Below are 13,476 nucleotides of genomic sequence, written 5' to 3'. Positions count from 1 at the left end.
AGGTCCCTTCCAACTCTTCTATTCTGTTATTTCTAATCTTCCTAAGCTAACCGTGGTTTTCCTTGACCTGCAATGGGGCTGATAAGCTAACTGTTCCTTTCATGGCTAGTCCCTGGAGAAATGTTTCTCGAATCTTAGCAGCTTGAAGATGCGTGGACTTCGGTCTAGGATTTTTCAACCTCCAATGTCACAGAGCGACTTGTAACAAACGCACTGACCACGCAGCGTGAAAACAATTCCTTCCTTTTCTTTATTGTTGCAGTTTTGATCATCTGCCAGGTAGTGGTGCACACCCTCCATTGTTCCTCAGAAAGCTTTGCATAAAAGCTCCACTGTGTGGAACAGTTAAGAATGAAATTATGTGCAAAGCCCGTTCAGTCTAGTAAGACTTACGCCCAGATAAAATGGCAAGCTATGCAAGGAATAAGGAATGCAAACAGGGGGTCCTCAACCAAGGGAAATGAGACAAAATGAAACCTACCATGTCCTGTAAACCCCAAACAGTGACCAACCTAACCAGCTACCAACCGAGGTTTAAAGGGCATGTCTCTGAATAGAAGGGCTCTCTCTGGAGAGAGCGGGAAGAGTCAGAAACAACAGGAAAGATAGTGGCTGTGACTGTAATCAAAGCCCTACCTCCTTTTTATGTGTACCACACCGTGTCATTTAGTTGTTTGTTTATATCTCACCTTTATTATTTTTAGAAATAATTCAAGGTGGCAAACCTGTCAACACACCTTCCTCCACACATTTCCTATCAACATATTTTCCCCACAACAATAGCCCCGAGAGGTGAGTTGGGTTGAGAGCGACTGGCCCAAAGTCACCCAGCTGGCTATGAAAGAAGGCTAAGGAAGAACTAGAACTCCCACTCTCCCAGTGTATTGACCCACAATCACTCAGCTGACTTTTGTGCCTAATGCAGGACTAGAATTCAAAGTCACCCGGTGGTTAACCCAAAGTTACCCGGCTGGCTTTCATGCCTAGGACAGAACTAGAACTCCCAATTTCTAGCCTGGTACCTTAACCACTAGACCAAATGTGTTCAGAGTTTTGACACCCCCTCTTCCTGTTTCCAAGGGAAGCAAGTAGCAAAGGATGGGGGTTATGGCTGGAAAGACCTGTTGGCTTGATACAAACCCCATATACCCGTGACGGAGAATCTATGACACGTGTGCCAGAAGTGGCATGCAGAGCCACTTCTGCAGGCATGCAAGAGGTCGCCCAGAAGAGCCCCACTGTGCATGTGCGTGGCCCCCCGCCAGCCAGCTGATTGTAAAGTATCTGCTGTGCATGCGTGGGCAGAGACTCGCACATGGGGGATGTGCATGCATGCACGGGGGTATACAGCGTGCGGGGGAATTGTGTATGCATGCGCAGAGGCGTGCAGGGGGCATGCATGCACAGGTGTGTGTCCACGTACAGGGGGTCGTATGTGCATGCACAGGGGGAGGGGGGCATCGCGCACGCATTGCATCATGGGTGCAGGCAAGCGCGCGCACTTTTGGCACCCAATGTGGGAAAGGTCAGCCATCACTGCCATATACTGGATCTCTCAAGAGTATGAGCAGACCATCCCTGCAAAGCTGAATGCAGATCACTAAAGAGGCAATTTATGCTTGGAGCTGCATCTATGCCCAGTAAGTAAATAACACATTAATTCTGCTTTGTCTTACGGCGCTGTGGTACCCTATAAAAACAGGAACAGCTGACATCACGCTGAATTCCACTTTGCATCAATCAGCCTGAGCTCCCAGGCAGGGAGTAGAGTTAGTCCCACACCCGTGGGGAGAAGAGTTAAGTGTTTCCCCTCTACCTTAGAACCAAAGTACAGAGCCAGTTTGGTATGATGGTTCAGGCGCCAGCAAGAAACCAGGGGATCCTAAGTTTTAGTCTTGTCTCGGGCACAAAGCCAGCTGGGTGACTTTGGGCCAGCCAGTCCCTCAGCCCTGGGAAGAAAGTTCTGACAAGCCCCTTCTGGTATCTTGCCAAGAAAACGGCAGGGACCAGTTGCCCAGGCTCTCACCGGAAGTCAACGCTGACTTGAAGATGCAGGTGCAGAGAGGGAGGGCTAAAATAGCTACCTAAGACTGAGAAGACTCTAAATCCGTGATGGCAAACCGATGGCATGTGGGCCACAGGTGACATGCAGAACCATTTGTGCGGGCACACGAGTCGCAGGCAAGCTTCCCACACTGCGCAGGCGTGCACCTCATAACTGATTTTCGGCCTCCCAGAGGCTTGAGGACAGCTTCTGCAGCCTTTGCAGGCCGAAAATAGGCCAGTTTTGTCACTTCCTGTAATACGATAGAATGGGCCTATTTTTCAGCCTGCAAAGGCTGCAGAAGCTGTCCTCAAGCCTCTGGGAGGCTGAAAAAGGCCTCAAACGGGCTGAAAATCAGCTGGGAGGCACAGTGCAGGTGTGTGTGGGGGGGAGATTGCATGTGCATGCGCAGGGGGTGGGGGGGCGAATGCATAAGACAATGGGTGCTAGCACATGAGCACGCACACATGAGCGCGCACACAATTTTTGGCACAGGAGCCCAAAAAGTTTAGCCACCACTGCTCTAGATCGGTGACAGAGAATTTATTTGGTGCGCAGAAGGTTCTATGCTCAATTGTAACATGTCCACCAAGGGAAAACTGCTTATGCAGGACCAGCCCAGAGTCGGTCAGTTGCTTGCTGCCTATGATCCTCGATGAAATGGAGCCACCAGCTGGTTTGGGAGATGGTACCTTCTGCTATTCAGGGAACCTTCACCCAAGATTAACAAACCACCCTTCTGAGCTCACACAGCTGAGACCAGGTTACTGCCAGTTCTGTGGGCATGGCTTGGTGGGCATAGCTTGGTGGGCATGCCAGGGGAAGGATACTGCAAAGCCTCCATTTCCACCCCCTCCAGGGGAAAGGATACTGCAAAATCCCCCTTCCCTCCCCACCCCACTAACCTGCTTTCCAGCTCCATTCTCCTGTGCAGGGCAAGCAAAGAAGACCCAGCCAATCAGCTGGGACTTGATGGGAGGCAGAGAAGAGATTGGTTGGCGGGGCCAGTCAGAGGCGGGATTTGCCAGTTCTCTGAACTACTCAAAATTTCCACTACTGGTTCCCCAGAACTGGTCAGAACCTGCTGAACAGCAACTCTGGAGGGGGGGGGGGGGATATCTCTCGGTTTGGACCAGTGGGTCTCCAACCTAAGCAACTTCAAGACTTGTGGACTTCAACTCCCAGAGTTCCTCAGAGTTGAAGTCCGAGGAACTCTGGGAGCTGAAGTCCACAAGCCTTCCAGTTGGAGACCCCCTCCTAGTTTGGGGTCATGATTGCCAATGAGGGGCAAAGGGACCCCGGGGGGGTGGGGTCGTGGTAGTAGTGGCAGAGAGAACCTGATTCGCGCTGCCGGCTCTTTTCTAAACCAGACGGTATAAGCCATGGTGGCCAGAAGGCGGAGGAGCTTCTCTTAGGGGCAATACGGTAACGGCGGCAGCTGCTGCCAGCAGTGATGAGTCAGACGGTTCGCTGCTGCCGCCGCCGCCGCCGCCGCCGCTGCCATCCTCCCCTCGCCTGCATCTCCATCTTTAGAGCATCTCCGGGAGGCCGCCGGCTGCAGAGGTGGCCCTCGGTCCTCGGCTGGAAGCCGCGCCCGGAGAAGCCGCCTCGCCCTTCCTCCCGGACCCCGGAGCGGCCCGAACGACCTTGACGGCCACCCCCCCTCCCTCCTCCCCTCCCCTCCCCAAAAAGGAAGCGCCTCCGCCTGACCCGCCTTCTCCGGAGCATGAGTCCCGCTCCCCGGACCGGCTGCCGACCCGTATAGCGGCCGGGGACTCGGGCCCGGCGGCTCGGCGGGGCTCCGGGCGGCGTTGCTGAGGGCGTCCCCGGGGCTTTGCGGGCAGGGCGACGGCGCTTGGACGGTGGGAGGGACCCCCCTACACACACACACCTGCGCTCCCCACACCTGAGGCAGGCCGGGCGGGGTGAGCGCATCGCTCGGGGTCGGGAGGGCGCGGGGCCGGGCAGAGAGAGAGGAGGTCGGGCCGGGGCGTCCAGCCTCTTGCCGGGCTTCCCTTCGAGGCTCGCCCGCTTGGACCCTTCCCCCGGCTAGGAGAAGCAGGCGCCCCCGGAGCGAAGGAAGGCCGCCCACAGGCCGCGGCGGGGACCCGGCTCCTCTCGCAGCGGCTGCAGCAGCAGCAGCAGCAGCAGCGGTTCCCGGGTTGGGCCCGGGCCCGGCCGCCCCCGCCTCCTCCGGTTCCGCTGGGCTCTCCCTGCAGGAGCGGCAGCGGCGCCCGGAGCTCGGAAAAGGCGCCGCGTGGGGAGTGGGGGGGGGAGGGCTCGGGGGGGGGTCCCTCTCCAGGCTCGGCCCCCGGGCAAACGATGGAGGCCATTTGGCTCTACCAGTTCCGCCTGATCGTCATCGGGGACTCGACGGTGGGCAAATCCTGCCTCATCCGCCGCTTTACCGAAGGGCGCTTCGCCCAGGTCTCCGACCCCACCGTGGGCGTGGATTTCTTCTCGCGCCTGGTGGAGATCGAGCCGGGCAAAAGGATCAAGCTGCAAATCTGGGACACCGCCGGGCAGGAGAGGTTCAGGTGAGCAGGGCTGGGCTGGGTCCCGCCTTGGGGGGGGGGCGGGAGGGGGGGCAGGGAGGTCTACCTTTGCTCGGAGGGAGGGGCAGTGGGAGAGGCCCTACTTGGGCCTGGGGGAGGAGGGCCATCTTGCCTTGAGTCAAGGGGGAGTTGGGGCCTCTTTGGTCAGGTTTAATCTCTCCCCCGGCCCCTCCAAGGCAAAATCTGTGCCAAGAAGCAGTGGCCTGACTTGCTTTCCAACAAAGAAATCTCCTTTGCCCTGCAGAGACCTGGAGAGAATTTGGGGTGGGTGGGTGGGAACGGGACGACAAGGGGTGCCGCCTCCAAAGTGCATCCCTTCCTACGTTTTTCGTGCCGCAGGGTCTCAAGCCAAGCTTGTCCTTCTCCTCTTCAATGTTGGGGCCTTGTTGACAGTTTGGGAACCCAAGTTCTAGCCACCATGGAGGCGGTGCTTAAAGGGTTGCATTAAACCTGGGTAGGCCCAGGTTCAGATCCAGCCTCAGCCCTGGAAACTCATTGGGTGGCTTGGGACCAACCGTTTTCTCTCAGCCTAACCTACCTACCAGGGATGTTGTGTGAATGGAAGATTCCCCTTGTACATCCGTGATAGTCTAGTCGTTTCTGGCTCTAGGGGGCGGCGCTCATCTCCCTTTCAAAGCCGAAGAGCCAGCGCTGTTGGAAGACGTCTCCGTGTAAACGCCCAAAGCACACGGAACGCTGTGACCTTCCCACCAAAGGGATCCCTATTTTTCTACTTGCATTTTTTACGTGCTTTCGAACTGCTCGGTTGGCAGAAGCTGGGACAAGGAGCGGGAGCTCGCTCCATTCCGCGGCGCTAGGGATTCGAACCGCCAAACTGCCGACCTTTCTGATCGACAAGCTCAGCATCTTAGCCATGGAGCCACCCCAAGAGACCTTCCCTCAAATTCTCCAAAAGAAAAAAAAAAGTGGAAAGTAAATGCACAAAATCAAATTCAATCTTCCCAGGGACGAAGGTGCCACGATTCCTCCATCAAGAGGAATACAAGGAAGAACGGGGACCAGTCCGGAAGTCTGTGGAGGACTCAGACAAGGGTCCTGCGTCCGATGCAGAGATGGGGCCAGGACCATCTGGGAGTGGAGTGCTGCCTCCGGAGCCTCCAGAGTCTGATAGCAGTGAGGCAGAGGAACAAGGGGAGCCTGATCCCAGGGCGCATGTGTGCAGAGCTGCCAGAAGGCAAGAGCAGCTAAGACAAAAGGGGCAACTCGGAAGTAAGGCTGGGAGGTGATTGCCCCTCCCCCAAGGTATAAAGGAAGTGCAAAGGTGGGAAAACCTTTGCGGGAAGCAACTTTGTTCACTTTGATCGGTTTGGAATCTGAGAGCTCCGTGGTGAATTTATTCTCTGTTTGGTTTTTGGAAAGACTACTTGGGACTTTAGTCGTTCGCAGCACTTCACGTAAGATAAGGTGTGTTCTTATCAGATGTCTTACGTTTGGCAGACGTCCCTGGGACTAATTCTAATCTGTTAAGACTCATTCCGGGGCTGTGAATGATGATAATTCACAGCCATTGAACTAAAATAAAAGAGTTTTGGATTTTATAGGTGTTTGTTAATGTCTCAGGAAGCCTTGGTCAGAAAACTAAGTGCCCCAGCAGTGATGGTCTTTTGGTGACTGGGATAATGACAGAGGCAGAGCAGGCCATCAGCATGGAAGCCATCAAACCATGTCAAAACCGAATGAGTTAGTTTCTCCTTTCCTCTATCAACAGAATGGCAGTGGAAAAACCAAGCTGGATATAATGGTATGTCCGAGGAAGGGGGAATGAGGCCCAGTACAACAGGAACGACACAAACATGGCCTACTATGGCACCCAAAACAGGAGAGGAACATGGTTTAGTCTATGCACACAGAACATGGTAGTGACACTTAGGTTGCCTCTCTGTGTGTGAAACAGTCTTCTGGGCTAATTGATAAATGAGTTTCAGAATAACTCGCGTGGAAGAGAACCTGGGAAAGAAGGGAATGGCTGCCCTTATCTCCAGAAGGCCTCAAATGAACCATTTTCTTCTCCATTCTTCATTTACTTGCAATCTCCTTTGCATTTGCACAGAAAAAGAAGTCGGAGACCCCAAAAGTCACAATGAATAAAGACCCAGGAAGGAATTGGACATTCACCCTGGCAGTATCAGGAGCAGAAAAAGAATGAGAAGAACAAGGAGATGGGCCACTGTCCCTCAATCAGCATTTTCAATTAATAGTGCAAAAAGTAACGAAGAATCTGTTTATCCTGCAAGAACTGGAGAATTAGTTATGTGAGATGCACATGGTTCATTCTTTCTGGGACTCAGATTGAGAGGAATTTTTCCCTGTATTTTTTCCCACCAGAGATGCTATAATGTTGACATATTCCTGGTGATCTTAATAAGTTAAGAGCGGTATTCATCCTGGATCTGGGCTTCAACAACCCCACAGTCGGTGCCTCTGCAAATATCCCCTTCAGTTTCCAGCAGAATGACCTTTCCATATTTTTTCAGAGAGAAAATCAAGGGAGTGGATAAAGCCAATCAAACTCAGGACTGCTCCGGATCCATGCTGGAAAACAAGTCGGATCTCCCAGCCAGGAACATCATGGATCCTCCCAGCTGTATCAGAGACTGAAAAGCTGGTAGCTTCATTGATTTCCGAATTGGTGCTGCCAAGAGAGTTAAGAGAGAAGCTCACAGAACCAACAGAACTGGGGTGGCTCAAGCAAATCCATAAAAGCCAGTTCTAGAACCCATAGTTGAAGTCTCCACTCCTGTATCATCTTCAGTAGTGTAACCTTCTCCAAGAAGTCCCAACAGAAACCAAACACCAAAGAGAAGGCATGAACAGGTGATCAACAGCAACCGACTGCTTACACTGAAATTAGGTCTACAACCTTTGGAACGGTGGCGTTAGGGGACAATGACTCAAGCATCCGGAGATGAATCACCAGTTATTTGAAAGCTAACTATCTAATACAGGAGTCTCCAACCTTGGCAATTTTAAGACTTGTGGACTTCAACTCCCAGAGTTCCTCAGCCAGCAAAGCTGGCTGATGAAGTCTTGAAATTGCCAAAGTTGGAGACCCCTGATCTAATAAAGGCCTTCTTGGGGGAAAAGCAATCTGAGTTAGTTAAGTCAACTCAATTGTCGTGAAAAATATAAAGTCCTTGCCCTAAATTCTGAAGATCTGGAACAGGAGACTTCTGTCTCTTTCAGAGGCCAGCAAGATACGAATAGCCCTATGATTCTATGTCATGGTGGCCCATTTACCAGAAAAACTGACCTGTGCTTTCTCTTCAGTTCCAGTGCTATCCAAAAGAAGGCACAAGGTGAAGATGCTTGAGACGGGGGTATTAATTGCGTTATTATTCTGGCCCTGGAGAACAAACATTTTAATGGATGAGCCAGGAGGCTGAAATTCAGACTTCCTGCCCTCCGGCGGCTGACATCCTAGACAAGTGAGGGATATTTACACAAGCTACATGACGCAATTCAGTTCTTCCCTGTTTCTCCTCCTGGGACTTGTCATTGGTTCTTAGGGTTTTCGTGACTGCTCCCTTTCAACTCCCAATAGCAGGCTAAGCCAGAAGACAGTAGGGCAGTCTTAAATCTGTCTAAGACCGTTGAGGAGAGGTGACAAAGGATGTGTGTGTATTCCATTAAGACAAAGTGGTGCTAAGATTGGATCTCTGCTTCATGCCCCTGGTCAGTTCAAGATGCCACCAAATAGGGGAGATTGTATGTTCACATATCTGCCAGAATGAACCAGGAACAAGTTAGATGTCTGCAAGGTACAAAGAAAATCCTTTAACTCAAGCAAGACCAGAGGGTTGATAGTGTATCTAGAGTAGGACACCTGAAGAGATGAATTATATGATTCGCCATCAGCAGGAAGACCAGGGAACACTCTTGTCCAGTCATCCAGCCAGATAACTGGACAATTCCTCCATTGGCAACAGAATGTTTGATGGTGGCTGGGTTGACTACATCAATAGGCACGACATTTGAAGTCCTTTGTAGAGCAATCACCTGGACAGAGCTATTCATGTTCATAGACATATTTGTCTCCAAAAACACAATCTTTGAACACACGGTGCCATTGTCTATGGACGTTCTTAGTCATCCGGGTCATAGTTATCGCCTAGGTTCCTTTTCAAAAGGCAAGTATTCTTTGTTTTTTCTAATAAAGTCCTGGACTTTGTTAGGAAAAACAAAATCCATAGGAAAGGACTAAGTCCTAAAAACAAAGTCCTAAGGAACAAAGTTCTTAGGAAAGACAACATCCAGTTGCCCTTTGAAAAAACATCTTTGGGACATGGTGCCATTTACGGACCCTACCTAGGAAGTCTAACCTAGTTTATACCTTTCTTATCAGCTAACTTTTCAATGACCAAGAATGGTGGTAGAATTACTGCACAGCAATAGGAGGCCTTCCATGAATCTTTCATGAGAACAGTTGGATGTGTATAGTTGTGATGTTGTATCTAAAGCAAAGAGAATTTGCAAACTTGAGAAAGGAAAGGAATTTGGATTTAACTTTTTCAATCTTTGAAAGAAAGAATTAAAGGCTTCCTTGTTTAACATTCACAACAACCTGTGTGGTGGAAAGGGTTTGATGCAAAGTTATCCAGAAGGAGCTTTGTGGCAGAGTGAAGGATACAAACTTGTGCCTGCCTAATCTTAGTCTACCGTAGTAACTGGATTCCCACTACCCTAAAATGTGGAGGGTTTTTTGGGTTCTGATTTAAGTTGAATCCAGCTATTTTGATTTATAGTTTAGCCTGCTAAAAAGATTCAGCCATATCACAGGTTTATTAAAATTATGACTCACTGTGATGCATGAACCCAGTTACAGATGAGTTAAACATCCCAGCCATTCTGGCTACACAATGGCTTAGCAAAACTTTAAACCATTCTGGCTGTATTAATATCACACTGAACAGCAGGCAAATCAACTACATTTTGCCTAGTATGTGTGAATTCTGCTGGGTGTTCAAAGTGTTCTGTGCTCTCAGGCAAAGTATCACATATAACAGCCAATACTTAGTAATATTGTGTTCTCCCTAACTTATTCTAGTAGGATCATGCCAAACCAGGAACCCTGTTTTGCTGACCACAATGACTTGACTTAGACATTGTGCTCTGAAAACAGATTGTGTTCATCACAGTGTGTGAAACTTGTCATGAATGAGTGGACAAGATAGTCCTCGACTTAAGACCACAATTGAGACCAGAATTTCTCCCATTTCTGTTGTTAAGCAAGGCGGTTATTGAGTCATGCCCAATTTTACCACTTTTGTTTGCCATGGTTGTTAAGTCGGTCATTGCAGTTTTCAAGCACGTGGAGCTTTTCCTTTGACTTTGGTTACTGGAAACCAGCTGAGAAGGTCATAAAGGTTGGTCACCATTGTAAATACATGCCCGTTACCAAGCAACCAAATTGTGATCTTGTGAGTGTGAAGATACTATGTGGGTTGCAAAGTATGAGGACTGCTGGTAAGTCACATTTTTCAGTGCCGTGGTAACTTTGAACAATCACTAAACAAATGCTTGTAAGTCGAGGACTAGCCTATATTGCCCTTGTAGGAAGTGGTCTTCAAAACAGTGCATTATCTCCACGATAGTCTTTAAAATGCAGCATTATCAGTTAAATGAGCACCAGCCATTTGGATTTGTGCAACATGCTAAACCATCCATGCAATTTATAAACTGGAATGGCTGAGTTTACTCAGCATTGTAAGCCAGGGTTTGCATAACCAGCTTGTTGAATAAGCCAGTTGATCTCTATACACAATATAAACCATAAGCCATCATTATATTGCCATAGTGGCTGGGCCTGAATTAAGCCCAAAGGAATCCGGCTTGGATCGTATTCATATAGCAAACTATCTTTTAGCTCAGTGGTCGCCAACTGGTGTGTCAGGGACCACTGGTGGTCTGCGAGAAAATTTTGGTGGTCCACAGAGAAATGTCACCCACAAAGCATCCCCCAAAGCAATTAATCTGGGGTGCGTGGGAACACAAGTGCCACCCACATGGCCCATGGGAACACAAGGCTTGTGTCACTTGTATTGCGAACATGAGGTGGTGAAGGGAGGAGGGAAAGGTTGGAGAGGGGAAACTTGCCCCATTTGTCCCCACGCCTTGCCTGGCCGCTGGGCTGCTTCTTTCCGCTTCTTCTGCTTTTGGCTGCACGCAAGGAAAGCAGCAAAAGTCTTTCTTTCTCTCCCCCAAACACTGGCAGAAACCAATCTTTGGGACCCTGCAAGGCATCCTGCTCCAAGAGGCTGCACCGGCATGACAAGTCTCACAAAGACTCATTCCTGGAGGAGTTTGGGGGAGAGAAAGAAAGACTTCTGCTGCTTCTGCTGCTTTCCTTGCACAAAGCCAAAAGTCTTTCCCCCTGAGAACGGAGCTGGAAACTGTATCCTGTGATCCCAAGTAAAGAATGATTGATTGGTAGGAAAACAGGGTTTTCCTGCAGACTTTTGGGGGGATTTTCCCATGGGATTTAAAATTATGAGTTTGGTGGTCCCTGAGGTCCAAAAGGTTGGCGACCCCTGTTTTAGTTCAATGTGTATCTGATGGGTGCCCGAAAAATAACTAGGATTTCATGGTTGCATTTTCTTTCTGATGATCTTTCTCTCTTTTTGGTCTTTGGTCTCTTCCAGATCCATTACGCGAGCATACTATAGAAATTCCGTCGGTGGCCTGCTCCTCTTTGACATTACCAACCGCAGGTCCTTCCAGAACGTCCACGAGTGGCTGGAGGAGACCAAGGCCCACGTCCAGCCTTATCAGATTGTCTTTGTTTTAGTGGGCCACAAATGCGACCTGGACACGCAGAGGCAAGTCACCCGACACGAGGCCGAGAAACTGGCTCTCGCCTACGACATGAAGTACATTGAGACCTCAGCACGGGATGCCATTAACGTGGAGAAGGCCTTCACTGACCTGACTCGAGACATCTATGAACTTGTGAAAAGAGGGGAGATCAGCATCCAGGAGGGCTGGGAAGGGGTCAAGAGCGGCTTTGTGCCCAACGTTGTGCATTCTTCGGAAGAAGTGGTGAAGTCAGATCGGAGGTGCCTGTGCTAACTGGGAAGTTCCCGTGAGGAGGAAGGTGGCTGACTCTTGAGCAGCCCCAGCGGCTTCCATTCTACTCCACAGACTTGGTGGGAAGGCAGAGGAGGTGTGATTCGGGAGGCGAAGCACCAAGCGCTTGGACTGCTGGCGGACAAAAGCCACAAGGAGGCTATAACCCCACCCTGTACGAATCAATCCAGATGCATGTTGATGTGGTAGAGATAAGGCCATGGGAGTCTGAGAAAACGGGGTAGGGATAGTCACCATCAAGGGGTTTTGTGTACCCTGGTTTAAATAGATTCATCTATCATTGCTTTTTACTTTTCTTTTTTCTTTCTTTTCTTTCTTTCTTTTTGAAGCCATCGTCCAAATCGCCTACAATTAGGAAGTGTATTTAGAAAAGGAACAAGGGAAAGAGAAATTATATCTTCTCCAGAAATCGTCTGCTTGTTACCTTTTAATAATCACCATGGCTGAAATAATAATAATAATATAATTTTTTTTAAAAAAAGGCTTGCTGCAATATAAATTAAACTTAAAACATTGCAGAAGCCGCTAAAGTAACAGCGAGACCATTACTTTATGAGGAGTTCTAATTTTGATGTCTCAATAGTTTCCGGGAATTTGATAGCTCAGGTTCTCACCAATTGAATTGGCAGGGTCAATATTGATTGGTTCTTTATGAGATGCATAGCCGCATTCCTTCAAAAGCCTAAGGGTACATTGTGCTCCCCCCGTTTTATTTTTCTCCAGAAAAGCCCCACAGCAAGACTTTGATCACCCCATGATCACCTCCTTAGATCACCCTGATGTAAGTCCAGTTCGTTACCCACTACATCCGTTAATGAAATGTCGGAGGTTACTTGGGCCACCTAGAAAGTTAACAGTCTTATAAGGGATAGGAAGAGTGGGGCTGATGTGTGTATGTGAAAGAATTTTAATCAAGGATGTTCTATTTTTCTTCTGGAAAAAAGCCAACTTTGATTAAAACTGTAGTAGCATTGAAACCGTGCTTCCTGCTTGTTGCACGTGGCATTTCCTGCAAGTCCCAGCTGAGAAGAAAGAGGATGTAAGGTAAGATAGACAAGAGAGAAGAGATGCAAAGCAATCGTTGTTTTTGCAGGTCGGTTAACTTGCAAGTGTTGTAGTTTTAAAGGCCTTTCTTTCCCTTCTGAATTTATTGTCAATCATTTAAGCTTTAAGAAAGCAAGCTAGATTAGTTAAGCAAGGGCACTCGTGACACACAACCTGGAATTCTTAGAGGAAAAATCAGTGTTTTCAAAATAAAAACTGATTCGCTTGGTTGCCAAGAGATGAATGGTGAGCAGAGGGAAGAACTCAGCGACTTGCAAGTGACATATGTCGTTTGGGAGATGCTGAATGATGGGAAACTGTTTTTAAAGCCAAGGCGAATCTCTGCATTTTCAGCACCAGTTTTTTTTTTTTTTCCTTGTTGATCATTTTGCATCTGGAGCTGTTTTTTTTGTTTTTTTATGGCCACCTGAGAATCTGAATGCAGAATGGAAGGAAAGCGGGGTTGGATTCCTTGAGAGCATTGTAAACATTTCTGAAAAACATTTAGGAAGAAGCCAGTGTTAAAAGAAACAATATTAATTGGAGTCTTGCTTTCTTTTAACAAAATATTTTGCTTTGAGGCAGAAAAGGGCTATACTGTTTCTAAAGACCTATATACACCCAGGGTGTTTTCTTTTTTGGAGGTGATGGTAATAATGTAATAATCAGCAGAAGACACAAGTAAACATACATCTCATTTGTTTAGGCCATTGGGCAACGTTTTTATAG

The 13,476-nt window shown here is 48.8% G+C and overlaps 1 protein-coding gene across 1 annotated transcript; it reads left to right on the top strand.

The window, feature by feature from the left end:
- The first annotated feature begins 4,346 nt into the window (after positions 1–4,346).
- Positions 4,347–11,829, top strand: RAB39B (RAB39B, member RAS oncogene family). The gene is made up of 2 exons (XM_026703068.2): positions 4,347–4,581; positions 11,259–11,829. Exons 1-2 carry the CDS (start codon positions 4,367–4,369, stop codon positions 11,683–11,685), a joined length of 642 nt encoding a protein of 213 aa, XP_026558853.1. The 5' UTR covers positions 4,347–4,366; the 3' UTR covers positions 11,686–11,829.
- The last annotated feature ends 1,647 nt before the right edge of the window (positions 11,830–13,476 follow it).

This window comes from Pseudonaja textilis, chromosome 12 (assembly GCF_049901715.1).
Source record: "Pseudonaja textilis isolate UNSWEBS1 chromosome 12, rPseTex1.2, whole genome shotgun sequence".
Lineage (NCBI taxonomy): Eukaryota > Metazoa > Chordata > Lepidosauria > Squamata > Elapidae > Pseudonaja > Pseudonaja textilis.
Note: the sequence above shows the minus strand (reverse complement) of the source record. Positions and strands in the feature narration are given on the sequence as shown.

Excerpts from the sequence above, each read along its gene's own strand:
- RAB39B (XM_026703068.2), top strand. The coding sequence starts at position 4,367 with ATGGAGGCCATTTGGCTCTACCAGTTCCGCCTGATCGTCATCGGGGAC. Across the intron at positions 4,582-11,258 it reads GCCGGGCAGGAGAGGTTCAG|ATCCATTACGCGAGCATACT; the intron begins GTGAGCAGGGCT and ends GGTCTCTTCCAG.